Consider the following 26,718-nt stretch of genomic DNA (forward strand, 5'->3'; position numbering starts at 1 on the left):
TGACAGACACAAGCTACTGGATGCTAAGTGACCACGAGGGAAAAGCTTCCCAGTGGGGCTGTGATGTGGCCCATTCTCACTTTGTTCCTCCGTGGCATAAGGGGTTCCAAAAGGAATTCCAATCTCTGTTGCAGTTTAAAAAGTGACCTTTCTTCCCACCCTGGAAATCCACTTTAATGGAGAGCAGAGCTAGCGGGTTTCAGGAACTCATCATGTCCCGTGAAGAGCTGCAAATGCCAGGTCACACTTTGTCACACTCTGCCTTGTTTCCCTTGGCAAACTGTTTCTCTTGCTCTTCTAGAAGCTGGGGTTTTATAGTGTGTCTATTTTTAGAAGTGGTGCGCAGGGGCTGCTGGGATTGACTACTTCAGAGGGCTGAGGAGAACTTTACCCTGGGATAGGCATTCCATTCCATGACCTTGTCCTGAAGAATTCTCTAATTGAGACTGGGTGGTTTACAACCTCTAAGGAGTAGATAGCACTTCATGAGAGAGATCAGGGAACCATGTTGTGTGCTCGCCAGTCAGCAAGACACTCACTGGAAGGCTATTGGGCCCGAGAATGGGCAGATCCAGTCCATTTCTGCAACCCATAACTGCATGGTCATTCCCAGAGCCCATAATCCAGAACACATAAGCCACCCGAAATGAGAAGCCGGGTGAGTCTAGCAGCTCATGCATTTCCTTTCCCTAACCAAGGTAATAAGGGCAAGGCTGTTAAGCCCACTATTGCCAAAATCATCCATCCCCCAGCACACCTGTGGCTTTATAACTTCCTGGGCTGATCTCCCAGGGATGGCTCACTGCTGCAGACCAAATACGCTTGGAAAGTCTTCCTTGCTATTAAACACTCTTCTATAGTCTCTGTTAATCCCTGGGTGTAGTTTTATTTGTCCAGTGTCTCTACTTTCAGCCCCAATATTCACCACCCAAACTATGGTATACAATATGGTACTTAGGGCTGGAGAGACAGCGCAGACCTCAAAAGTGCGATTATGTGGTTCATAGCTACAGCTCCAGGGATTCTGGTGCCCCCTGCTGGCCTCTGCATGCAACTGCACCACAGGCACATACACAATTTAAACTAGAAATATAAATGCTAATATATCTGGAGAGACGGCTCAGCATTTCAGAGGCCTGACTACTCTTCCAGAGGACACAGGTTCAATCCCAGCACTCACATGGTTCACAGCTGGTTGTAATTCTAGTTCCAGGGATCTGACACTGTCTTCCGGACTTCGAGACATGGTGTACAGATATACACACAGGCCAACCATCCATACACATACAGTATTTTTTTTAAGAATTAAAAAGAAACACTATCACCAAAAAAGAAAAGAAGAACTCAGAAACTCACTGTTTTCCACAGCAAGAAAAATGGCTTCTGCAAACCCTCCCATTGCGCCATTGTGTGAAAGCCTTATTCCTTGCTTGTGGCTATATTTTTGAAATTCTATTTTGGAAGGAGCCTCATAAGACACAGGAAGCCAAAGAAATTTGTGAGACTCAAGGCCAAGAAGTACAGAAAGTTACAAAACTCACTAAAGCTATCCCCTAAAAGATATACTTTGCAAACAGCTAGTATGGGATTGGATGCTCTTTGCTGGAGTTGCCTATAAGGTGGGCACAGAGCTCCAGGCATGCAACTTTTCTGAATCATCCATCACCCTTGCTGGCTGCCTTTGAGTCACCATGTTTCTGCACATAATTCCAGTCAACGAATTGGTACACCAAGGTAGACAAACACATGTGGAATCGCTTGTCTATTCTGTCGTTTGTTCCCTATGTAGGCTGCATACATATTTGTCCACGTCTCCTCAGGAAAAATAATCATAAAATATTCCTCACTATCCTATCTTCTGAAGGAGTCTGACATGCATTCCTCTTAAAATTCCCTGCCCATACGTCTGCCTGCCTACAGAGCAGATCAGCCAGGATAGTTCAAGGAGCATAATGTGTTGAGAGCAATGCCCTTCCCCCCACCCAACACTACATCTTCCCTGGCTAATGCTGTCTGAATCTGCAGGATCCTCTAGCCACCGCATCTCTGGAGTTTTCCCTCCACTATGGCCTTCAACGCCATCATCACTGGAGTGTCTCGTGACTCCTCATGGGAGTCCTTAGCATGCCCTCCCTGCCTGTGGTATCTGAGGAAGTCACCCACCTGCCTCCACTGCCTTCTCATCTCCAGATACTTGTGTGTGCGGATGTCATCAAAAGGTCATCCTGTTTCCTTTTCGGTGACCCCTTCGGCCCACAAAGGTAAACTTCACCCTCTGTCCTTTGGCACTCAGACTTTTGCTCCTGCTGTCAGTTCATTTTCAATGTCCTCTACTCTCCATTTTCTTCAACACGTTCAGAACTATTTGCTGATCCCCAGCACCCTTCAATCACTGCGGCTTTCTGTTTCACCCTCCCCTCTGCCTTTCCAGCTGGATTTCTCTGTGCCATTTGTTTTCTGGGCTTCCCGCTTCTTCCTGAGAAATCAGTCACTCCCTTTCCACCACCATCACTTTGTACTTTTTTTTCCCCAGGGGAGGGAGCACAGGGATGTCCCTTGCCTTGCATTCTCAACATACCTTGTGTATTTTGTGTGTGTGTGTGTGTGCTTTCTCTACACAAAAATGGGTATTGCACATGTAGAGACCAAAGATAAACCTCAGGTGTGCTCCTCAGGAGCCACCCACTATGTTTGTTTGTTTGTTTTTAATTGGAATCTCTCCCTGAGCCTTAGGGTTATCTAGTAGGGTAGGCTGACCAGCCAGTGAGCCTCAAGGATTCTCCCATCTCTGCTGCTCCCATACTGGGATTACAAAATCACATCACACTATCGAGCTTTTAACATGGATGCTGGAGATGAAACTTGGTTTCTCCTCCTGTGTGGTGAGCCCTTTATCTCTGGTTCTAGCGTCATTTCTGTCGTTGTGATAAAACATGCTAACCAAAAGCAAAAGGTAGGGAAGAAAAGGCTTATTTGGCTAACTATTGACTTGGAGTCAAGACAAAGACCCTCGCAAGCCACCTGCCACATCACATCCACAGTCAAGGAGAAGCATGTGCACCCATGCCACCTTCTTGCTTATTTGGTTGGTTCCTATTCCATATATAGCTCAGGACCTCCTGCTTAGGGAATGGCGCTGCCCATGGTGGGCGAGGCTTTCTTACGTCAAGTAATACTCAAGATGACCCCCTACACACACCAATATGCCACTGGCCAATTTGATCTATGCAGTTCCTCAGGTGAAGGTCTCTCCTCAGATGACTCTACTTTGTGGCAGGGTAACATGTAGAGTAAATAGTACGTTGAATAATCTTCTCAGCCCCTTACAGATTTTTCAACAGCGGCGGTAACCTAACAGAGTACTCAGCACATAACAGAAACTAAGCTTTAGTAACCCAGAGATATTAATTTGAAATTAAAATGATTTCTTGCCCTACATTTGCTGCTCAACGGTGTGCGCTCTTGATTTGTAGCTGCTGCTCTTGTGTAGCTCCCTACCCTGTATCGTATATTCTAGAACCCAATCCTACCACAACTCCAGTATCACTTTCTAAATCATTCTCAAAGTTAATTCTCCTGAGCCAGATGGTCAGAGTCTGAGTGAAAGGGCCCCGCCTTACATGGCTTTTCTGCCTCTCACACTACCAGCACGTGATGTGCAGAGTACAGGCACAATAAAGATTTATTGACCTGCTGATGTAAGGAATAGAAAAAGAAACCCCACAGAGAATAGGAGATCAACTAGGGACTCACTCTTGCAGCTATAAAATGTTAATTACGCTTAAGAATTCACTATACTCACAAGGGAACTGTTGAACCATCACCTTAGCGTTTCCTCAGTGTCTGTAACAACCCTCGTCGCAGCCTAGACAAACTTCCTTGCTCTAATTTGGTCATTATGTTTTTGGATATTATCAATATCTTTTTTAATTTGGGGGAATGAAAGTCAAGCCTCACACATGCTAAGTGCACTATATCATTGAACTACAGTCCCAGAGGGTTTTTTCAAGTATTATTTTTAACTCTGTATTGCCTAAACTTCCTTGAACTCAACCTGTAGCTCAGGCTGGCCTTAAGCCTGCATCCTCCTTGCCCCCACCTCCCTAGCGGCTGAGATTACAGGTCTCTGACACCATACCGGCTGCCTCTCAATGATTCTTTATCAACACTGACCACCCAGTTAGTTTTTGTGACTGAAAAAAAAAAGGTGGCAAATCGAAGGATCCAGCTCTCTGTGTCCACACTTGGCCCCGGTGGCTGGAGGGGTAACACTTTACCCGGCAATTTCTGAGGCATCGACAGAGCCCTGTGCCTCAGAGACAGTCTCACTAGTTTTCAGCATGGCCAGTGGATCCTAACAGCTTCACTGTGGTTTGCAAGGGCCCATTGTGGCTGCAGAGCGTTCCCTAAGTAGATATCATTTAAAACCAGCCTGTTCACACAAATGGACACTGTAAGCACTGCTTAGGAGATTGAATGGTTTTCACCAGTATTTTACTTCGTGAGCATGAGCACTCCTCCGACTCATTAATCCCAGCCACTCTGCCTCCTGCTTTCAGACAAGAATAAGATCCCCAAGAAGGGCCTGTGGGTGCATAACTGACAGGTCCTGTCATGGCAAAGATGAACTCGGCTCTGGTGACTCCAAGGCCACCCTACCCTGTGAAACACTCTGCTGGTAGACTGGTTCCTTGTCTGCACTTCCAATGTGGGCATACTTGAAAGAGGGCCAACGGGGTTGAAGAACTGACTCGTATTTTATTTCGTTTACACTGAAACAGCTGCATGTACTCGTGGCTGTCATTTGGAATAATGTAGTTCTGGAAGAATGGAGCCAGTTTCTGGAGAGCTGCTACTGTAGACGTTAAAACTCTTTCCTTTCTTGTCACCGCAGAAGAACACATATAAAAGGCATTTCTGTAGTCACAGGAGAGTGAACAATAGTCACTCCTTCTAGTTGTTTGCTACCACCTTCCATGTTTACCTTAGGTGTGAGCATTGAAACCTTGGCACATTAGATGTTTGCTAAACAATGCATTCTCTTATTTATTTCAGCGGTTGCCATGTGAGCACTGCCCGCAAGCTCTCTCAGTACAGCTGATGGCTTTTCACACAGACCTGGTACTTATTGTTGACCCAAAGGCTCATTCAAGGAGGAGAAAGAACTCAGCCTTAAAGATACAGATGGGCATGGCTCCCAGCCTAGATGGCTGACATTTGTCACTATATAAACAGACCACTTAGTTTCAGGTGAAAAATGCTCTCCTCACAGGACAGTCTTGTGTTTCTTCATCTTTGACTGTGTGAGATATACATGGATATGCATGTTTTTACCTGTTCATACATGAGAGTGGGGGCATGTGTATGTCACAGTGTGCATATGATGGCAGCCAGATGTTGGTCCTCACCTTATACCTTTCTCTAGAGAGGGTCTCTTGTTGTTCCTTGCTGTGTACACAAGGCTTGCTGGCTGATGGGCTTCCGGGTTTCTCCCATCTCTCCATGGAAGAACTGAGATTATGAACATGCACTCCCATTCCCTGCTTGGTAAGTAAGTGAACATACTTTATTATGATAACATATTATGTTAACATTAACATATGTTAACTACGTTAACATAATTAACATAAAGTAAGTTCTAGAGAGCCAAGCTCTGCTCTTCATGAATGTGTGGAAAGAGCTTTACTCGCAATGCATGTCCACAGCCCCTGTCTCGTGTGTTTGAAGGAGTGTCTTCCATGTAGGGGCAAAGCTGCCAATCCAAATGGTTTTCCCTTGCACACATTAGAGTTTATACACAAGTAGATTCTGACCACTGAGGCTGGGTATGGGGTTATAGCTTGCCAATAGGATTTCACTTTGGTGGAAATAAAAACAAGTTTCTCACCAGAGGCTTGAATGGTACAAGATCAACAGATGAGATATCATGTTTATAATTGTATCAGTGAATAATTAGGTAGGATATGCTGAGAACTCAAATATATATATATATAAAATATAGAGACATTGCAAAAGACAACACAACTTTAAGAGAAGAAGAGTAAGGGTCAGAAAGAAACCTTTCACCAGAGGCCAACATATTTGCTGAAGCTATCATTTCACAAAATAATGCCAAGATCATTGGACTTTGTTGGACTTTGTGACTGTACTTGAAACTTCAATTCAAACTTAAAGAAAGGAGAAGCAGCTAAAACGAAATGAAGAGCTTAAGCTCACATAATCCCAGCTGCTAGTCATGAGAAAAGAAAGGAAATCAGATTTCTACCTTACTGCTGAAAAATGATATAAAACAATGATTTTCAGATACTGAGAACAGGCACTGTGGGATCTACATATAGTGTACCAGTCTCTGTATTGAGTGAAGAGTGGACTTTTTGAGCAGCTAGACCCGGCTGGAATTTTCAGTTCTAAGTACCAGAGAAGATAGATAGATAGATAGATAGATAGATAGATAGATAGATAGATAGATAGATAGATAGACCAACAGACAGACAGATAGAACAATAGCATACTTCAGACAGGCCTTCTTAAATCTTTGGCTAAGTCTGGACTTGCATACCCATTTCAAGAAACTATGAAATAAAGAAAAATACCTGTGGGAGAAGCAGGTCCCCACACTGGACTGGTGAGAGTTTGTGTCTCCAGGTGGTAGAGTGAGAGAGGACCTAGCACACCAGCATTGGGTAGAGTCTTCACAGTAGACGGCTCCACAAACAGAGCCAAAATAACTAGACAAATCCATTCCAAGAATTTAGCTTCCAAGGGAGAGTGAGGCCCTATCCTTTTTAAAGGGATACAACAAAATATGGTCCCCAATATCTGGAGTCCAAAATACGTCTCTCAGTATGCCCACAATTAGCAAGATGCCGCTCGTAACAGGTGGGGGGAGGCCAAACCATCACGATAAACCCATAGGTAAATAAACCGATCAAAGTCGTGTAGAAGAATATTCCTCTATAAATATATGATAGATGCCTACAAAGGTAGAAGGAAACATGAGCCCGGTGAGGAGAGACTTGACAATAAGTTCAACAAATCACTCGAAAGCTACAAGTGGCCAAACTCACAAATGAAGAGAGCATGATGTAGACAACCCTGAGCCTGCCACATCGTGGTTTGTAAAAGGGAAGAAAATGTCCGCCCCTCCTCCCCTCCTCTGGCTTCCACAGCACCGTCACACACAAGCCCTTACTATTCCCACATATGCACATAATTACAAATAAAATCTTAAAGAGATAAAGGAAAATCGAGAGAATAATGGAAGGAGAAAGGCAGGAGGAAAGGGAAAGGAAGGGCGAAAACAAAAGCAATTTTTGTAGTAAACATCAAGTGAGTTTGAAGGCATCTGCAGGCTCGGAGCTATAAAACTTCTGAACAAAGCGTAGGAAGAAAAGCCTAGTGACCCGGAGTAAGACAAACATTTCTAAGTGAAAATGGGCTGGTCGTGTTGGCATACGGAATGCTCTGTTTTGGCTGTGGTTTGGATGTGTCTCCCCAGAAGTTTAGACCCCGTTACAATTGCACTGAGGCCGTAGTGACTTTAAGCATTGTTTAGAACACAAAGGCAGCACCCGCAGAGAGGGGTGACACTCTTTGGAGACTTGCTTTCTTGCTCGTGTCTCACCTCTTCTGAACACAGCAATGCACCCTTCTCGCTGGCCTGTCGTGACTGCGTCAGGCGATACACCTTGCTCTTTGACATTTCATCCACCCGAGTTTCAGGCCAAAGAAACCTCATTTATTTATACACTACCTGGTGATTGTTTTATTTATTCATTTTTTTAATTCTATGAGGCTGCGTATCTAACCCCCGGCTTTGCACATGTAAGGCAACCGCTCTATCCCTGTGCTACACCCTACGTCATCTTTCGAAGAAGACAAAAATATAGGGAAAGGATGAATGTTGGTGGCTTCTGAGAGTCAGGAGGTGTCTGCGAGGGACTTTCTGAGGTGATGAATACGGTCTGTATCAAGACTGTGGTAGTAGTGTCATGGCTATGCATGTCTGTCAAAGCTCATTAAAATGTACAAATTTTAATGCACATAAATTATATTTCAAGTATAAATAGACACCCTAGATAGTTGGGTGTAAGGTGTATCACAATTCATGTTAAGAGGAAAAGCAAGAGATAATTTCAGATACGTGAAATCGTCACAGTGTGCATAAAAACTTTCAGAAGCACATCCATGTCACTTCAGAATATCTTGCCCTAGGAATTGGAAATTGAAATGGGTCTGGGGAGTGAATCTCTCTCTTCTGTCTTCTGTTTGTTTCTTTGTTTGTTTCCATTTTCAAACCATACATATAAGCAGCGTGCTCAAAGGAGAGAGGGGAACCTGGATGGATCTCATTCAACAATTTGTTTGCACAAGTGAGAAATCTAGGACCCAACAAGCAGGTGGTATCTCTGGCAGGTCTCCAGCATTATGTGGTTAGTGTCAGAATCCAGCCACAGCTCCACAGTGCTAGCCAAAAGACAAGCACAGCCCAGTAACCTAGCCCAGGGCAAACTTCAGTAGATGGGAGTTTCAGTTTCTCTTTCTCCTCAGTGCCAGCTGGTTTCTCACAAGAAGTCAGAGACACATGGCTCTTCCTGAATGCTCACCTAGTTCCCCAGAGCACATTGAGAAATGACTCCTTCAGAGGCTAGCCCAATTACCCTTCCCTTCACCAACATGGTCCATGGTTCAGTGGGAATTTCTCAGCCCCAACTGTGGGCCAGATTATCCTAACTATGGGGGTTACACAGGGTCAAGATGTGGCTGGAGGTTTCTGCACAGTGGGAAACTGGGGAGAACCAACCAACCAGATCATGAGAAACCTGTAGTGACAAGCATTACAACAAAGGTAAGTGCTGATGGAAAGTCTGAACTGCCCTGAGGATCGGAGATATCTTCCCAGGGAACATGAGTCCAGAAAGAAGAGGACGGTTGACTACATGAAGAAAACTGAGTGTGTGTTGAGCAGTGGGCTTGTCAATGTTTCCTCAGAGAAAGGGGCTGGGAAACATCTTTAGACCCTTGTCTGATATCATAGCACTCAGTTCCTCCTGATCCTCTCTGCCTATATGTATGAAATTCTGTCCCAGCTGCATGTGGTCTTTGGAAAGTATATAGAAAGTGGAGTTGAAGTGTAATGCGGGCTCCATATATGTAGCTGTGAAGAGGTCATCATTTCAGGCTCAGCTGAGACTTTATGGATGTGTTTTTTTCGGGTGTCACCCATACTCACGTAAGCAACCCCTCACCTATACGCCTATGAGACAAAAAAAAGACTTAATGGCTTATCAAGGTATGCTTGGGTGGAATGGTTCCTTCTATTATTTTGCCTTAAGATGAACATATGTTTGTTTGAATCTCTTTAGGACAAGTTCACCCAGCACTTAGAAATATTGTGTCCCACCACCTTCATTCTGAGAACTAATATAATCCCCACATCCTGGTTTGAGTAATATTTTCTTTTACTCCTTTGAAGAGAATTCTCAAGATGGCAGGTTTAGATCAAATAGTTGACTACATAGGAAGGACAAGGAACTATGTCAAACAGCAGCAAATTTCATACATAGGCATGGGAGTCAAGAGCACCCATGTAGGGAAGGAACACATGACAGTGACAACTATGGTTTCTGTGAGAGAGTTCTGAGATCTCCTGACACAGAACATTTTGCCCAGAGCTTTAAAATGTTCCTGAACCTTCTGAAACGTACAGATGACCACCAAGCCACAGGTGTCAATATAAATAAAACCACCTCTGGCTAACAGCCTAGAGTGCCAGCTTGCCGCCGACAGCTCTGTAAATGTTGCTTGAGTTGTCTGGTTGGTAATATTCTTGTCACGATGCTGGGATTCTGTGACTAACTGACTAGTGAAATTGATTTTCAAGGCAAAGCAGTTCACATGGACCCCTCAAAAATGGCGTTGAATGTGACTGATTCTTGATAGAATTCTCAACATTGTAATTAACATGTACAAGTGGTCTGTTGATGCCAACCTATTGGTTTGTTTCTACATGCTTTGTTGGGTCTGTGGAATTGAAGATGCTCAGAAGACAACGTGGGCTTTTGTATTCTTACGAATGTTTCCAAAAACTACTTGGAGTGTCTTTAGCAGTGACATTAGAGCTGAGTGTTCTTCTTGATCATGGAACAGGAAGACCTTTCAGACATATTAGGAATGCTCTAGCCTGGTTATTCCAGACCTACCCAAACACGTTTTTTAATACTAAAATAACAATGGTTGATATTTTTGTGTGGAATTCTTATATTTCCCATCTAACAACTACAAAATTACAGGGGTAATCTATAAAATAATATAACTCTATCTCTTTCTAAATTTTCTATGTGTATATAGCCAAGTGCTTAAACATTTGAACATTTCCAGACAATGAGTTGAAAGGTAACACCCTTAATTGCACATAGGTTTTTACAGGTAAATTTAGGAATGGATATTAGACATGAATCATGATAGATGTCTTGGTCCTGCTCTGGGTGACAAGTGGAAATGCGTGTAATATGGTTGTCTGTCTTCTGGTACAGTGGGAAAGAAAGAAAGAAAGAAAGAAAGAAAGAAAGAAAGAAAGAAAGAAAGAAGAACAGCCAAAGAACCCTCATTACATTTGATGGCTTCCAGAATAAATTCCAAGTTTCTTAGTTCTTTGTCTTCACCATCTGTCACCTCCATCAACTTTTATCCATCTAACCACATGAATCTAGTCCTACCCTTGGGTGCCTCTGCTGTGCGCAGCCAGGACTACCCTTCTCCAGCTTTAGGTGAGCATGACACTCGGTATCCAAGCCCATCTTCCTCTCCCTCATTATTCAGTGGGGTTTTATAGTTTCTCACCTGCAATGATAAACCCTGTCCTCCTTAAAGACAAATGGATTTAATGGGTTGCTTATGAAAATTTCTTGGAAGAACTTGGATGTTCAAGAGACCTGATCTTATCAGGCAGTGACTAAGGAAAGAGCCCCAGGCCACCCTCTGGCAGGGGATAAGGAAGTCTGTGATGACTATTCTTGGTTGTAAACTTGACTAAATCTGGAATGAACTATGAATCTTGAGTGAGAAGACACAGACTTTCAATCCAAATCTTGAGGCAGGAAGACACAAGCCTTTAATATGGGCCCTACCTCCTGCTGGAAGCCTACACAAGGACAGAGGAGGAGGAAGCACTTGTTCTTTGCCTGCTTGCCCTCACCTTGCTAGCACATCCTTGCTTTACTGGCATTGGAGCCCACGTCTTCTGGATTTCAACCTGTACTGAAGACCAGCTGAGACACCAAGCCTGTGGGACTGAGAAACTACTAGATTCTGGATTTTCTATTCACAGCCAGCCATTGTTGGATTAGCTGGACTGTAGCCTGTAAGTCATTCCAATAAATCTCCTTTACGTACACATATGTAGATTGATTCTGTAAGTTCTGTGACTCTAGAGAACCCTAACTAATACAAAGGCTTAGGAATCAATGTGTTCTTTTACACTGTACATCCCACCAATACAAAAAGTAAGTATTTGCCCACTTTTCACTTACAAATTATACCAATGTGGTACATTAAGAATATATCTGTACAATATAAACTATGTAAAACGTTACCATTTGAGAGGACTTGGTGAAAAGTAAATATTAATGTTGCTTATTATTTTTAATTCCAGTTCTAACATTCTAGGACCAAATGACTTGTGTTGAGTGGCATATCTTGAGTTTTATGGACCTTGGCATTACAAGCCCCTGATATGATTGCACCTCAACAAAATGCTTTTGGAGCTTTTTTTGTTATTAGTCTATGGCAATAAAACTCTTCTTACTATCCTGAGTCAAGTTATATTAAAAAACTATTTCTTTAGATAAACTCTAGGGTCACTCATGGTTACACATGACTATGATCCCAGTTAGAAAATGGAGGCAGGCAGGTCCGGAGTCCCAGATTATCCTAGATACATAGTGAGTTTAAGGCCATCCTAAGCTACATGAAAGCAACAACAACAACAACAACACAAACAAGACTCCACCAAACTAAAATTAAAGATGAGTAGGAAAATACCCTGGACTGAGTGGCCAGAGTCCCAGCTTGCCCATGACTAAACAGTGCTTCTGAACCTTCTTAACGCTGAGGCACTTTAATACAGTTCCTCATACTGTGGTGACCCCCTACCGCAAAATCATTTTGTTGCTACATCGTAACTAATTTTGCCACTGATATGAATCATAATGTGCACATCTGATATGCAGGATGTCTGATATGACCCACAGGTTGCGACCCATTGGACTAGAAGCTCGTGACTATGACTCTCAAATCTATCAGCTATGGCCATCTGTTAGGGCACCTGCCTTCAGGATGACACTGTTTACATTTTCTATGAAAAATTTTAGTTTCACTCAAATCTATTGCTTCCACAAGCTGTGTATTTCTCCACGTGGACCTCCTGGATGTTCTGATCACAGACAGGTCAATATGGATGATTGAAGGTTCAGTCTGTGTCCACAGCTGATAAACAGCTAGGGATACGCATTTTAGAACCAAAGACAATAAGAACTGGAGTAGATTGCATTTCAAATACAGGGATGTTTGGGTCCAGGAATATTTCATACCATCCAACTGGCACAGAAGAATAGACGAGTGTTCTTTCCACAATACTACATCTTCATGGTAGGATAAAACAATGATATTGTTATTCGGTGCCTACTAGCAACAAACATTATGCTCAAAATAAAATTTATTTCCATAAAGTTCAAATCCGGTACAAGAAATCGTTCAGGGCCCTGGATATTGACACCTGCCGTATGCCATATATCATACAAGGCACCAAGCATTTTATATGCATTACCTTCTTAGTGCATTATTATTCAGCACACCCTATGAGGGATGTGTCGTTATAGTACCCATTTTGCCAGTGAGCATACCAAATGGAGAGAAACTAAGAACTCAACAGAAATTAACTTGCAAAGTACAGATGTAGTTGAGTTGGTGGGATGCTTGCTCAGCATGCACAAGGAAAGCCCTGGGTTCTACCCCCAGCACTGCTTAAAACCAGGCATGGCAGTGCATCCCTGTCATCCCAGGAGGTAGAGGCAGGAAGATCAGAAGTTGGAGGCCAGCCTGAGCTATACAGGACTCCTTCTGTCTCTCAGATAATTAGTTTTTTAACCCATGCTGTCCCTGGTAATGCCATTATTGATGCATATGACAAATGGTATGCCATTTGTGTCCTTTTCTTTTGTAAAAAAAAAAATCATCATCGGATTACTTGTTTTTCTTGGCATTTCATGAAACACAAGAGCACTCTCCTGCTGGCATCCCCCACTACCACCCTTTTCCCCCTCTGAACACATACATACAGGCACCATGGTCCACTCCATCAGTCACATGCCCCCTGAGAGGAGTCCATGCATGGAATGGAAAGAACACCTCCATTCCCTCAGTAGCTTGAGCCTCTGAGTCAACCAGGGCTCTTCCCTCATTAAACTCCACATCAAACCTCTTAGCAAACCGCTAGCCCCCTTCTTGCGAACAATGCATCTCCCTCATTGCTTCCCTTCTGTCACAGATTCTCTTGCAGCCTCAGCCTCCATACCAACTCTTTCCCAAATACAATCTGTTTTTTATTAAAAAATGGCCCCAAGGGTTCCATTTGAAACTGTCCAAAGATTGCCTGGATCACTCAGAGTGAACATGAAGGTTCTAATGCACAAGGGCTGGCATGGCCCAGCTTCTCCTTCTCTACTCTCCCATCACCTCACTGTCTGCTTTTCCACATCCAGCAATATTGCTTTCTTCCTCCCATCCTCAACACTCTGCTCTATGGGAAGCAGAATGATGGCCACAGGTATGCTCATGCTAATTCCAGGAAGTTGTGAGTGTTCCTTAGTGTGGCAACATGGACTTGTAGGTTAAACCAAACTAAGACTCTTTAAATGGTACTCTCCTAGGTTATTATTAGGTCCAATCTAACCAAGCTTGTCTTACCAGAGAGACATAAGCGAAGAAGGGGGAAGAGGAAAGGGAGAGGAGAAAAAGGAGGAGGGGGATGAAGAGAACATGATGAAAGTAGAAACTGAGAGAAGAGATGAGGTGATAGGCCTACACCACATCAACAGCTTCTAGGAGCTGGAGAAGACGCAGAAAGAAAGTTTGTCCTGGAGCCCAACAGCACAGCCTTGCCTTGCCCTGGTCAGTGCAGGCATAATAACTTCTGGAGTCTTAAGACAGTGTCTGTGCTGTTCAAGCACTAAAGTTTCAGTCTTTTGTCACAGCGGCAATAAGAAATAGATGCACGCATCTCTGCTATAATAGTTCTTGCTAGTGCTAGCAGCTGTCTGCAGTTTCTATTTACACCGTTGCTGTCTGTCATTTTACAAAGCCAGCGCATGTCACAAATATGGCTGGGAGGACCAGATAGACGAAGTCTTTTAAGTGTCTGGTTGATGCTGAAATGAACCTCAACATGAAGTTGGTTGAACATAGCAGTCCTCCCCATAAACCCATCTCATACTGTCGCTGATGTGCCCAGAAGGGGTGGGAGCATGCATAAATCAGTCAGCTAGGACTACAGCCCTGGTTCCCAGCACGGAAGCAGAAAACGCAGGGCTTGGAAGCCTCAGTCAGCTAGGAAGATGGCTAACCATATTGTCCTTCCAAGGGGGCATCCCAGCAGACACTCCAGAGAGCTTGAAGGAGAAAGGAACCCACGGAGGTCACACCGCACTGATGCCCTCTACACCTGTCCCAGCAGAGCAGGGTGGAGAGAGGCGTGGAGTTGGCAAATGGGGCTCTAACTGTGGCTCTTCCCACAGGATGTTGCAAAACATCCCTTCTCAAAGTTCCCCTGTGGGAACTGAGATCAACAGTATAGTCGATGGCCTCTTCCAAACATAATGTTGCTAAGACACAACATCAGCTCAAATGGCTTAAGTCCAATATCCATTTTAGAGAAGGAACAATTGAGGAGTCCCTTGTTACTGTCAGGCAGCATCTCTCATTGCCGGTAAAGGCAGGCGACACCACATTCCTTTCTGCTATATCCGTTTGGCTCAAACCCCAAGGCCAGGATAATTTTCCAACTTTACAAATCGTGTCTTTATGGGCCAATGAGGATGATAATGGCACTCCCTATCTTGCTTCATGAAGCCATGTGGGTATTTCTGTCTTGAGAAGAAATACGTCTAGTTTCCACTTCTTCAAAAGTGCGTTTTAACGCTGTGATGTCAATTTGATGTAGACACAGACATGGGCAGGCTGATTGATGCCACCTCCTCCATGAAGCCCCTACTGACTTCTCCTTGCACTGCTCAGCATCTCCTCAGAGCACACACAGCATTCCACGTCTCCGTCTCTTATACCATGTCCACCACCCTTCTGTCCCATCTCTTACAACATGGCATCCTTTTCTCAAGGGCAAAAGTCACATCTTCCCCATTTCTTCTCCCCGAGGTTGCTTGGCATGGTACCACTCAAGTATGAAGTGAGGTTTTCAAAAAGTAAATTGAAGGAGGTAAAAGACACAAGACAAAGTACAAAGCAGTGCACCTTGAAGTGTTCAACTGGCAAAGTTCACTTCATTAGCAGCCTATTGGAAACCATAAAGGGGGGAGATTACCATGGAATGGGGAGTTCCATAGGTCCATAGAGTAATTTTGTTTTTGAAGCAAGGCCTCACGTAAGACAAGTTAGCCTGGAATAAAGCCAACGATGACCTTGGACTTCTGAGCTTCTTGTCCACCCCTTCCTGAGCTGATTAGATTTCCGCCAGCACTGGAGGTTTTATGTGATGCTCAGGATGGCGTGAGGTGCACGTGCTGGGAAGAGCGCTACCAACTGAGGCACATCCCAGCCCCCAAAGCAGCCTTGATCTTGTCCTCTCACGTGTGTGTGTGTACGCAGTGTGTGCTTTGGGTGCACGCATGTGCACCTGCATGCAGGAACATGAATAGAAAGGTCCACAGCTGACATCGACAGTCTTTTTTACTGCTTTTATGCTATTCATTGAGGAAGAGTCTCTCAGATGAACCGAGAGCTTGACAATTCAGTTAATCTTGATAACCAGCTTGTTCCAGGGTAGCCCTGTCTCTGCCTTATGAGCCAGGGATACCCACCTGACATTTACATGGCTCTCGAGATCTGAATTCCACCCCTCACACTCAAGCAGCTTGGCTTTAACCACTGAGTCATCTGCCCAACCTTAGTATTCATTCTTATTAGCAAGAAATAACAGTAACACAGTAATGTGTTTTCACATGAAAACATTTATGTGAAGATGAGTATTATGTGGATTGGTGGGGGTTGGAGAAGAGGGGTCTTCCACATGGATTGATTTATTTAACTCGGAATCACTTTATATTTTAATATCAATCATGGTCATAACCTTTTTGACATTAGCAATCTAAGTCAAAGATCAGCAAACGTCTTTGTTTCGCTATCGTAGGCATTAAATATTAACACGTGGTTGGCATCTTGGAAATTGTCAAATTATTTTACAGCATTAGATCTGAGTTTTATTGGTGTTGACAGAGCAAATACAATGACAGACACAGCGTTTTCTGGCCAACTCTCTGAAGTATGTGGGACCTTAGAAATGCAAGGAGGAGACTCGAGCCCCTGAAGGGAGATGAGTCTTTCTCTTGCTGGCTTTAGTTTCATTTTTTTTAAAAGAAAATAACATTGACAAAGGAAATTTAACCAAACAAGAAAAATGAAGTTTACATCTGCTCACTCATTTAAACTCTTAGAAAGCGCTCTTCCTGTGGTTTATAAAAGCCGATGATTAAACACACACACTTTAAATGGATTTTCTAATTTGGATCATGAGAAGTCCTGAAGCTATTCCACATGACCAATTTAATCATCTCTGCTTTGGGGGCTGGGTGGTGACCCACTCTCCAGGACAACATACACTGTTCCCTGATCCACAGAGCAAAACACAACACTGAACACATTACCTTACGCTGTGTAGGTGTGCCTGTCACAGACAGCCCTTACCTTCACAAACAGGAAGATCTCGGGGCTGCTGGAAGCTACTTTATTTCCCTCCAGACCAGTAGCATCAGAAAGGCAGGTAGGGGAGTCCAGGCCGGTGGAAAAGGCCCTGCTGTGCTGAACTGTGAAGCTCAGTAAAGAAGGCAACTCTTTCTTGGTCATCATCCTTCCTTTCTCCTGCAGCTCCTTTTGGAGAGGCTCTGGGTCTTGGCTTGATGGGTGTGAGTCTCCCATAGAGATGTCCCTGACCTCCTGGGGCTCAGAAAACACCTCATCAGGCAGGAGATAGCTTTCTGCTTCAGGCTCTGGGAAGGCTGGGGTGGCCTCTTCCCTTTTCGAGACATACACCGACAAAGAATCATATTCATGGCTTTCTAGCCTAGTGGCGTACAGATCATTTTCAGCCCACAAGTCTTCATGGACTTCGTCATATAAAGGAGCATCATTTTCCTCCAGTGGGTCTGGGTTCTCATCCCTTCTCTCCTTTTGGATTGTGTCATAGATGTCACTGTAGTCTTCATTCATCTTGCTTGGTCTGGAAGATCCTTTTCCAGGCAGAGCTGAGAAAAGCTATGGAAAGGGCTAAAGGATATTGCTTTACCACTGAGAACAGGAATCAATGGGCTTTTGAAATACAGCCCTTCACCACAGCTATCAGTGATAGGTCTCTAGCAATCATTTACCGGAGATTTAATACGCAAACCACAGACCCATTGGACAGAAGATAAAGTTCACCTGCATGGTTAACTCCTTCTTCACTGAAGACACTCTCAACCAGATGCTGGTGTTAACTCCACTTCCAGCAACTCAAAGAAGTTGAAGTATCAATCCAGTTGAAATTCTGAACATTTAGCCTCTCGTGAATCATAGAGTCGCCCTCCGCTGCAATCACTCTCACTGCTGACCCCAAACAAGATATCCCCACAAATCAGGGGAGGATTGTATCTCAGTGTAAACCTGTCTGCTTTCAGCTGAATTCATTATACAAATGATTTTTTTTTTCAAATTGATGCTCTATGTCATGAATCCCACATAGCTCAGCTAAGTAACTGTTTTTATTCACAGTTCCTATCTGGAAACACCAGTAGGTGATTAAATGGCAGAAGGGAAAGAAGATAAGTGCCTGTGGGCGCATCGATACACACCACACAAAATGAGACTCAAACATTCGTGGCTTTGGTTTTAACCCCACTTCCCTCATATTGTACAGAGTTGTCCACAGTGTCCACTAAGATGCCCTCTTACACAATATTCTGAACTGAGCACTAAACCAAAGAAGTAGAAGATAACTCTCCTGGGAAGGAAAAGTAAATCCCAACAGACCTAGAAAAGCTGTATGAAGTGTTAGGTGCAGTTGACCTTAGCTTGTGATGTACAAGACCACCTGGTAGCTGTCCTCTGTAGACGCTGCTCATCTTCCTGTGAATGCTCTTTGCTCTGTGGTTTGGTGCTCTATTCTACTAAGACCCATTTCTCTTCAGCATACAAGTTGTACGACTTTCTGAAGTGAAATTCATGCAGGGTGTAAATGAATTCTAATGCCTAGAAATCATCTGAAAAGCAATAAGCATCATAGTCCTGGTTCAAAAGCTTCAAAGCATTTGGGTTTGGTATGTTATAGCCACAGCATATTAGGTCCTGAGGCTTCTACAGAAGCTTCCAGAACAAACTTAGCTTTGAGTGAAGGTAAGGACTAGATAAGGGGAAGGAAGTAGAGGTGGATCTTAAAGATTGATGACATTAATTCTTTTGCTTATTAGACAAGTTCTATGCGATCCTAAATGGTCTGGAACTTGCTGTGTAGACCAGGCTGGCCTCAAATTCCCAGAGATGGCCTTCCTGTGCCTTCGAAGTGTTGGCATTTTGAACTATTTATCTTACTGAAAAAGTTTAATGTATCCAGATGTCTGATAAATTATCTTCGGTTCCAGAGCTAGATAGCCATAACAGTTTAAATTTTCTTCTTAACCTTAAAACTTTATATAACCTAACACATATGGTTATATAAATATAACCCTTGACATCCGTTTAACATTTTATTTCAGGGTTGAGATACAAAGAAAAAATAGAACACAGAAATGGAAGCATATGTTCCCAAGTTAATGACAATTGATATCAGCTCTGGTTCTCAAACCTTTAGGGGATGGGGCAAGAGCTGGAAAGATGGCAGAGCAAGTGTTGCTGCTGCAGAAAAACCAGGTTCAGTTCTCAGCACTCATGATGGTTCACAATAATCTGTAACTCCAGCTCCATTGGATCTATTGCCCTCTTCTGACCGCTAAGGGTACTGTATGCACATGGTACACATACCTCTATGCAGGCAGACACTCATACACATAAAATAAAATTAATACAAATTTAAAACCTCTCAGCACTTGGGAGACAGAGGAAGGTGGATCTCTGTGAGTTCAAGGCCAGCCTGGTCTACAAAGAGAATCCAAGACATCCAAGGTTACAAAAGAGAAACCCTGTCTGGAAACCCTCCTCCTGCCCCCTCCCGAGTTAAAACTTCCAGGTGTGTGATCATTCTGCTACTCAACCCTTTAGTGTTTCCAATTATTTTGTTCATGATCACCCCCACATGCCTTAACCCCATAGAGAAAGACAAATCTTTTGTTTTCTAAGAACCAATTAGGATCTCGGTGGTGGTGACATCGCTCTTCTGGGTAATGTATACTACTTACTGAACAAAATGTGCGTCTCTTCTAGGTCATCCTATGTTACTACTCAAAAACAATACAGTTGTGCATATCTGTATAGCACGTGTTTTAGGTACTTTCCTAATTGCAGTGGCCAAATATATGACCAATAGTGGGTTTATGGAAGGGTGGGTTTATTTTGGCTTGCAGTTTTAAAGGACGCAGTCTACCATGTCAGGGAAAGCATGGCAGCTGGTCTCACTTCGTCCACAGGGATAGAGATAGATAGAGATGACCACTGATGCTTTCCTGGCTCTCTCTCTCTCTCTTTCTCTTTTTAGTCATACAAACATCCTAGAACGCTGTCACCACATTCTGTGTGCCTCTTCTCTATTCACTCATTTTTATTTTTATTTTATTTCAACAGACAGGCCCAGAGGTGTATCTCCTAGCCGATTCCAAACCCAGTCAAGTTGACGGTGAAGATTAAATCATCACTGCCTATTATTGGATTTTTCATAGTGGCTCAGTGAGGTATACCCAAGCCTGTTGAAGTTTAGGCTCCAAGGTCACGCAGATAGAATTTCTCATTTATCTTTGTCATGATATATATAGTTGTAGGCTATAAAACAAACAAAGCACTCTGTTGAAGGGCAAGCTGGCTCATGTCACTTCCTGTTCCCATCAGCAGTGAGTGGTTCCCCATTTTTCTCAGTAAAATCTAAAGTCCTCACACTAGCCCACAAAACTTGCATGAATTGAATCCCTTCCCCATTCCAATCCTACCCTAGTCACACTGGCTTTGTTACCAACACTGGAGCACTACAGAAACTTGTTTCAGAGAACCTATTCTCTGCTGTTTCTAGCTGGAGAATACCTCCTCTGAATATCCACCATCAATTACTCAAACTCCTACAGATTTTGCTCAGGTGTCCCCTTCTCAAGAAGGCTACTCTGACCATGCTGCTACAGTAAGAACAAGGTCCATTTCTTCTTTGCCTATCATTGTACGTCTAAAGCCTCTTAGACGTCTGACACGCCCAAGGGATTGTTAGCCATTTCGCAATAAATAAAACAGAAAAGATGTGCAGAGAATTCATGTTCTGCTCTCTTTACCCCATTTGTGTGAGTGTTGCCTCATCATATCACACTGTATCATAAACTCAGCCAGGACAACACTGGGGTCAGTGTCTATTACAATTTGGATGCAAAATGCCCTCCCCCCACACCCCACACAGGCTCATGTATCTGAAGATTTGTTTCTCGTGGTGGCACTGTTTTGGGGGAGATTATAGAAGCTAGCCAGAGGAAGTTGATGTCTGGTGGAACGGGCACTGGAGTTAACAGCTGGATGCTCCTGCCCCATTTTTGTTTCCCAGGGTCCAGAATGTAAGAAACTATGCCACAAGCTACTAACGTCACAGCCAGAGTGCCGGATGCTACAACCCTGCCACCTTGAAAGTGAGAGCTAAAATTAGCTCTTGTTCTAAGTTTTGTCAAGTTCTTGGCAGCAATGACAAGTTCAGTATGTTTTTCTGCATTGTACACGTTTAATGTGATTTAATTGATGCAAGACTAGCAAATGTGCCCAAACTAGTTCACTTTAAACTAAAAAGCATCACTTTATCAGCAAACCATACTTTTCAAATTGACTTTGAAACTAGTCAAATTGAATATATATATATTCCCTCTTTGTATGTCTGTACACCTCCTGCATGCAATGCCCACAGAGGCCAGAAGAGGGCAGGTTCTCTGCAAGAGCCGCTAGTGTTCTCAACTATTGAGCTGTCTTCCCTATTGCCAAAATGCAGTGTCTTCACAGGAGTACAGCCATTAAATAGAACCAAATCAACATAATATGTGTGATATTTTAAGAATCTGAGGTGCTAGCTACCTTTTTTAACTCCATTTTTTTTTTGCTTTAAATTACTTTGTAATTTATTTATTTTTTGAATGATAACAATGCTATCTAGTTTATTTCATAAGGACAGCTGTATCAAGGGGCAAAAATAAAAGGCAAAAAGCATACAGAGAAGAGAATGATAATACATATGAATGAATATCCTTAGCTAATAAAATTCAATTAGTAGAAGTAAAATATATAGCCAATTTTCCAACAGTAGAATTAGTAATATAAGTAATTACATATTTTTTTAATTTTATTTTTTCTTATCAGTTACATTTTATTAACTCTGTATCCCAGCCGTGTCCCAATCCCTCATTCCCTCCCAGCCCCTCCCTCCCTCCCTCATCTCCACCGTGCCCCTTTCCAAGTCCACTGATAGGGGGGACCTCCTCCCCATTCATCTGATCCTGTTTTATCAGGTATCTTCAGGACTGGCTGCAAAGCCCTCCTCTGTGGCCTAACAGGACTGCTCTGTACCTTTCCCTTGTTTCTCAGTCTTACTATGAATTGATCCTTTTAACTCTCTTTTGGGAGAACCTAGACTTCGTTAATTATCTCTAAAATGTATTTATGTGCCAATTCATTCATTTCTACCTTGATGTTTATTTTCTATTTTCTTCTCTCTTGTGGTATATTTTACTGGTGTTTTTAAAATAAACTTCAACATAGTTGAGATGTATTTTTAAATCATTGGTTTTTCTCTTTTTGTCTTTTTTCTAATGAGACTACCTGAGCCTGTGAATTCTGGGCTTCTTCCAGGTGGGCCCACAGCATAGGTGTGTGCTGATAGGCATTAACTGTGGAGGTTGTGGCTTTGACAAAACTGCCATCACAATGGGTCCAAAACCGGATGTCTAATTCCTGTCCACTGGTATTAAAAGAGAGCCTGCTCTTGTCATCTCACTGATAGAAGGAGCTGTGGACCAGCTACACAGTGAAGCATTTGGCTCCGTCACCTTACACTACAGCTGACAGGCTGAAGGAAATCATCCAACAACCAGAGCTCACCATCAGTGTGTGGCCTCGTCCGCTCTATTTCTCTGCCCAGAAAAATGAGTACTGTCCAATTTTGACAATACAATACATTATAAGCTAGCAAAAGAAGCTATAGATTCATCTTCAGACCACACATGTTTTATACATTTTGTTTTCATTATCATCTAATTCCAAATATGTTCTACTTTCTGTTTATCCCCCTTTACCCACTACTCATTTGGAAACATGCTAGTTAGCTTCCAAACGGTTGGTGCATTGGATTTCTTTTCTTTTCTCTTTTTTTTTTAAACTTAATTTCACTGTAGTGAAAGGATATATCATTATGACTTAACGAAATTTGAGATTTGCTTTTGTCCTAGAATATTTGGAATTATTGCATGCACATGTGAAAATAATATACATTTCTCTTCAATTGGGGAGTGATTGATAGGTCATAATTTATTTATTAATCTTTTAGTAAATTATTTTAAATGTCCATTGGGTTTTTGTTTTTGTTTTGTTTTGTTTTGTGTTGTGTTGTTTTGAGACAAGGTCTCACTATGTAGACTAGGCTGGCCTCAAATTCACAGACCTAGGCCTTTCTAGTTCTAAGGAAAGTTAAATATTTCCTTATAAACTTGAATTCTTCCTTCCTTCCTTCCTTTCTTCCTCTCTTTCTTTCTTTCTTTCTTTCTTTCTTTCTTTCTTTCTTTCTTTCTTTCTTTCTTTCTTTCTTTCTTCTTCTCTCTACCTCCTCCTTCTCTTCTCCCCTTCCTCCTCCTCCTTCTTCATTTGTGTGTTTTATTTTGTTTTTGTTTTGAGACAGATTCTCACCATTTACCTCAGGCCTGGAACTTGCTATGTTCCAAACTCACAGAGTTCCACCTGCCTCTGTCGCCTGAGCTCTCATTTCACTTACATCAGCTAGTCTCTTGCATATTTTTATTATTTATTATATGAATGTAGTAATGTATATAATTTCGAAAACTGTTATTTTTAATAGAAAAATGTCTCTTGCCATTTCTAATGGTACTATCTAGTCTTTCCTGATCTTGCTGGTGTTTCCATGTGTATTTTCTGTCTTTTTTTCACCCTCCAGTCTCCTTGAAAATAAGCAGTACACAGTTTTACGTCCTTGAACTACAGTAGGATCAGTTGAGTGAAGATAAAGGCTATAGTGTGAAACACGATTCAGAGTTGAGAATTCACATTAAGAAAGAGAGAGTCAAATTGCAAAAAGTATGTGGATGGGTTGTGTTCTGCCCCATGTTTCAGGGAAGTATAGGGAAAACAGCACTACACAAGAGCATATTTAATATAAAAAACAGAGCAAAGAATCTGATTTCTTTCTTTCTTTCTTTCTTTCTTTCTTTCTTTTTTTTTCAGGACAGGGTTTTTCTGTGTAGTCTTGGTGTCCTGGAACTCTCTCTGTAGACCAGGCTGACCTCGAACTCAGAGATCCTCCTGCCTCTGCCTTGTGCACCACCATTGCCTCCTAAGGAATCTGAAGTTTGTAGTCATAAAATTACATCGAGCATACTCGCTATTTTTCTTGGTGCTGTAGCCGGATACCTCCAAGAAGCAGCTTAAGTGAGAAAGGCTTACTCTTCACAATTTGACAGGATCACGGTTGGTAAAGGGTGAGAGCAGACAAGGAAGGCGCACTGGCAAGAAGAGCAGGAGCATAGATGTACCACAATTTCTGTATCCATTCCTCAACTGAGGGGCATCTGGGTTGTTTCCAGCTTCTGGCTATTACGAATAAAGCTGCTACAAACATGGCTGATCAAATGTCCTTATTGTGTACTTGAGCATTTTTTGGATACATGCCTAGGAGTGGAATGGCTGGATCTTGAGATAGCACTATTCCTAATTGTCTGAGAAAGCACCAGATTGATTTCCAAAGTGGTTGTACAAGTTTACATTCCCACCAGCAATGGAATAAGGTTCCCCTTTCTCCACATCTTCTCCAGCATGAATTCTCACTTGAGTTTTTGATCTTAGCCATTCTGATGGGTGTAAGGTGAAATCTCAGGGTAGTTTTGATTTTCATTTCCTGATGACGAAGGACATTGAACATTTCTTTAAGTTTTTCTCTGTCATTCAATATTCCTCTTTTGAGAAATCTCTGTTTAGCTCTGTACTCCATTTTTTAATTGGATTAACTGACTCAGCAATATAAAACAAGGATATCATGAAATCTGCAGGTAAATGGTAGGAACTGGAAAAGATCATCCTAAGTGAGATATCCCAGAAACAGAAAGATACACAGGGTACATACTCACTCATATATATATATAATATATTATATATTATATTATATAATAGGATAAACCTACTAAAATCTGTACACCTAAAGAAACTAATCAAAAAGGACGACTCTGGCTAAGTTGCTCAATCCCCATTCAGAAAGGCAAAGAGGATGGACATCAGAAGAGGGAGAAAACAGGGAACAGGACAGGAGCCTGACACAGAGAGCCTCTGAAAAACTCTACCCTGCAGGGTATCAAAGCAGATGCTGAGACTTATAGCCAAACTTTGGGCAGAGTGCAGGGAATCTTATGAAAGAAGGGGGAGATAGAAAGACCTGGAGGGGACAAAAGCTCCACAAGGAGAGCAACAAAACCAAAAAATCTGGGCACAGGGGTCTTTTCTGACTGATATTCCAACCAAGGACCATGCATGGAGATAATCTAGAACCCCTGCACAGATGTAGCCCATGGCAGTTCAGTGTCCAAGTGGGTTCCGTAGTAATGGGAACAGAGACTGTCTCTGACATGAACTGATTGGCCTGCCCTTGGATCACCTCCCCCTGAGGGGGGAGCAGCCTTACCAGGCCACAGAGGAAGACAATGCAGCCAGTCCTGATGAGACCTGATAGACTAGGGTCAGAAGGAAGGAGAGGAGGATCTCCCCTATCAGTGGATTTGGAGAGGGACATGGGCAGAGAAGGGGGAAGAAGGGTGGGATTGGGAGGGGAGGTGGGAAGGAGCTACACAGGGCATACAAAGTAAATAAACTGTAATTAATAAAATAAAAATTAAAAAAAAGAAGAGCAGGAGCCTGACAATGGAGCTTAATCACCATACTGCAGATGGGTAGATATATCACAGAAAGTATCTTCACTCCATCTCACAGCCACATCAGTACCACCTGAGTGTAAGTCAGGCAGGTCCGCCGAGAAACCGTTTTTTTCTGATGGTTTGGCATCACTTACTAACTCAGTCTCCGTGCACATCACAAGTTGACTGTCTGCTTTTCAGTCTAAGCCCAGCAAGCAAACTGCAGGAACCACCTGGGTCATTGTAGTCACTGGGCGTGTGCCACTCTCCCAGAGCTCTCTAGAAAGTCGTCAGAGCCCTTTGCAGCCTGGTTGCCTGTCTTTTGTTTTTATACTCTTCGTTTAGCGTAGCTATGTCTTCACAAATCAAACCTGGATCCTCCAGACCAGTGGTCAGTGCTCTTAACCACTGACCCATTTCTACACCCTGTCTTCCAAATTCTAACTACATCATTTTTTTTTCAATTTACAGGTATCCCCCTTCCCTGTGCCTAAGTTGATTGATATACCTTAGTGTTATTTTATATTACACATCTGTAAGAGGTCCTAGAGGAGACTAGGTGAATGTCATGACATTTTATTATTCAGAAAAGAGGAAGAAAGAAAATAGTAGAGGTGGAAGCATTAAATATTGTGAAAATAGGACAAACAGAATCCTCTTCAATCGAATTTGAATGGTATGGTATGACACGATTATATTGATTTACTTAATAAAGAAACTGAGCATCCAAAATAATGCCACTTGTAAAATGGAACAAACTGTACATCCTTAAGCACCAGGGCAGACCATCCTGCTTCACAGTATCCCCTGCATCGGCCACGGTCCTCTGGAAGCTGTTATCAGACCTTGGAGGGCTACATTCTCAACCTCAGCACCTGCTTTCAGGGATGATGTTTCTTCACTGTCCCTCTCTGGGATGTCTTTTTTAATTAAATTTTATTTTTTATATTAATTAATTTATTCATGTTGTATCCCAGCTGTAGCTCCCTCCATCTACCCCTCCCAATCCCACCCTCCTTCCCTCATCTCCTCCCATACCCCTCTCCAAGTCCATGGATAAGGATGACCTCCTCCCCTTCCATCTCACCCTAGCCTATCAGGTCTCATCAGGACTGGCTCTATTGTCTTCCTCTGTGGCCTGGTAAGGCTGCTCCCCCTCAGGGGG

The 26,718-nt window shown here is 42.8% G+C and overlaps 1 protein-coding gene across 1 annotated transcript in view; it reads right to left on the minus strand.

The window, feature by feature from the left end:
• Positions 1-17,590, minus strand: part of Clic5 (chloride intracellular channel 5) — a 143,030-nt gene extending 125,440 nt beyond the window's left edge. Inside the window, exon 1 of the mRNA XM_060369682.1 lies at positions 16,975-17,590. Coding sequence (XP_060225665.1) covers positions 16,975-17,496 — 522 coding nt within the window. The 5' untranslated portion in view covers positions 17,497-17,590. The remainder of the gene's footprint in view (positions 1-16,974) is intronic.
• Between the last annotated feature and the right edge of the window lie 9,128 nt (positions 17,591-26,718).

This window comes from Meriones unguiculatus, chromosome 16, assembly GCF_030254825.1.
Source record: "Meriones unguiculatus strain TT.TT164.6M chromosome 16, Bangor_MerUng_6.1, whole genome shotgun sequence".
Classification (NCBI taxonomy): Eukaryota; Metazoa; Chordata; class Mammalia; order Rodentia; family Muridae; genus Meriones; species Meriones unguiculatus.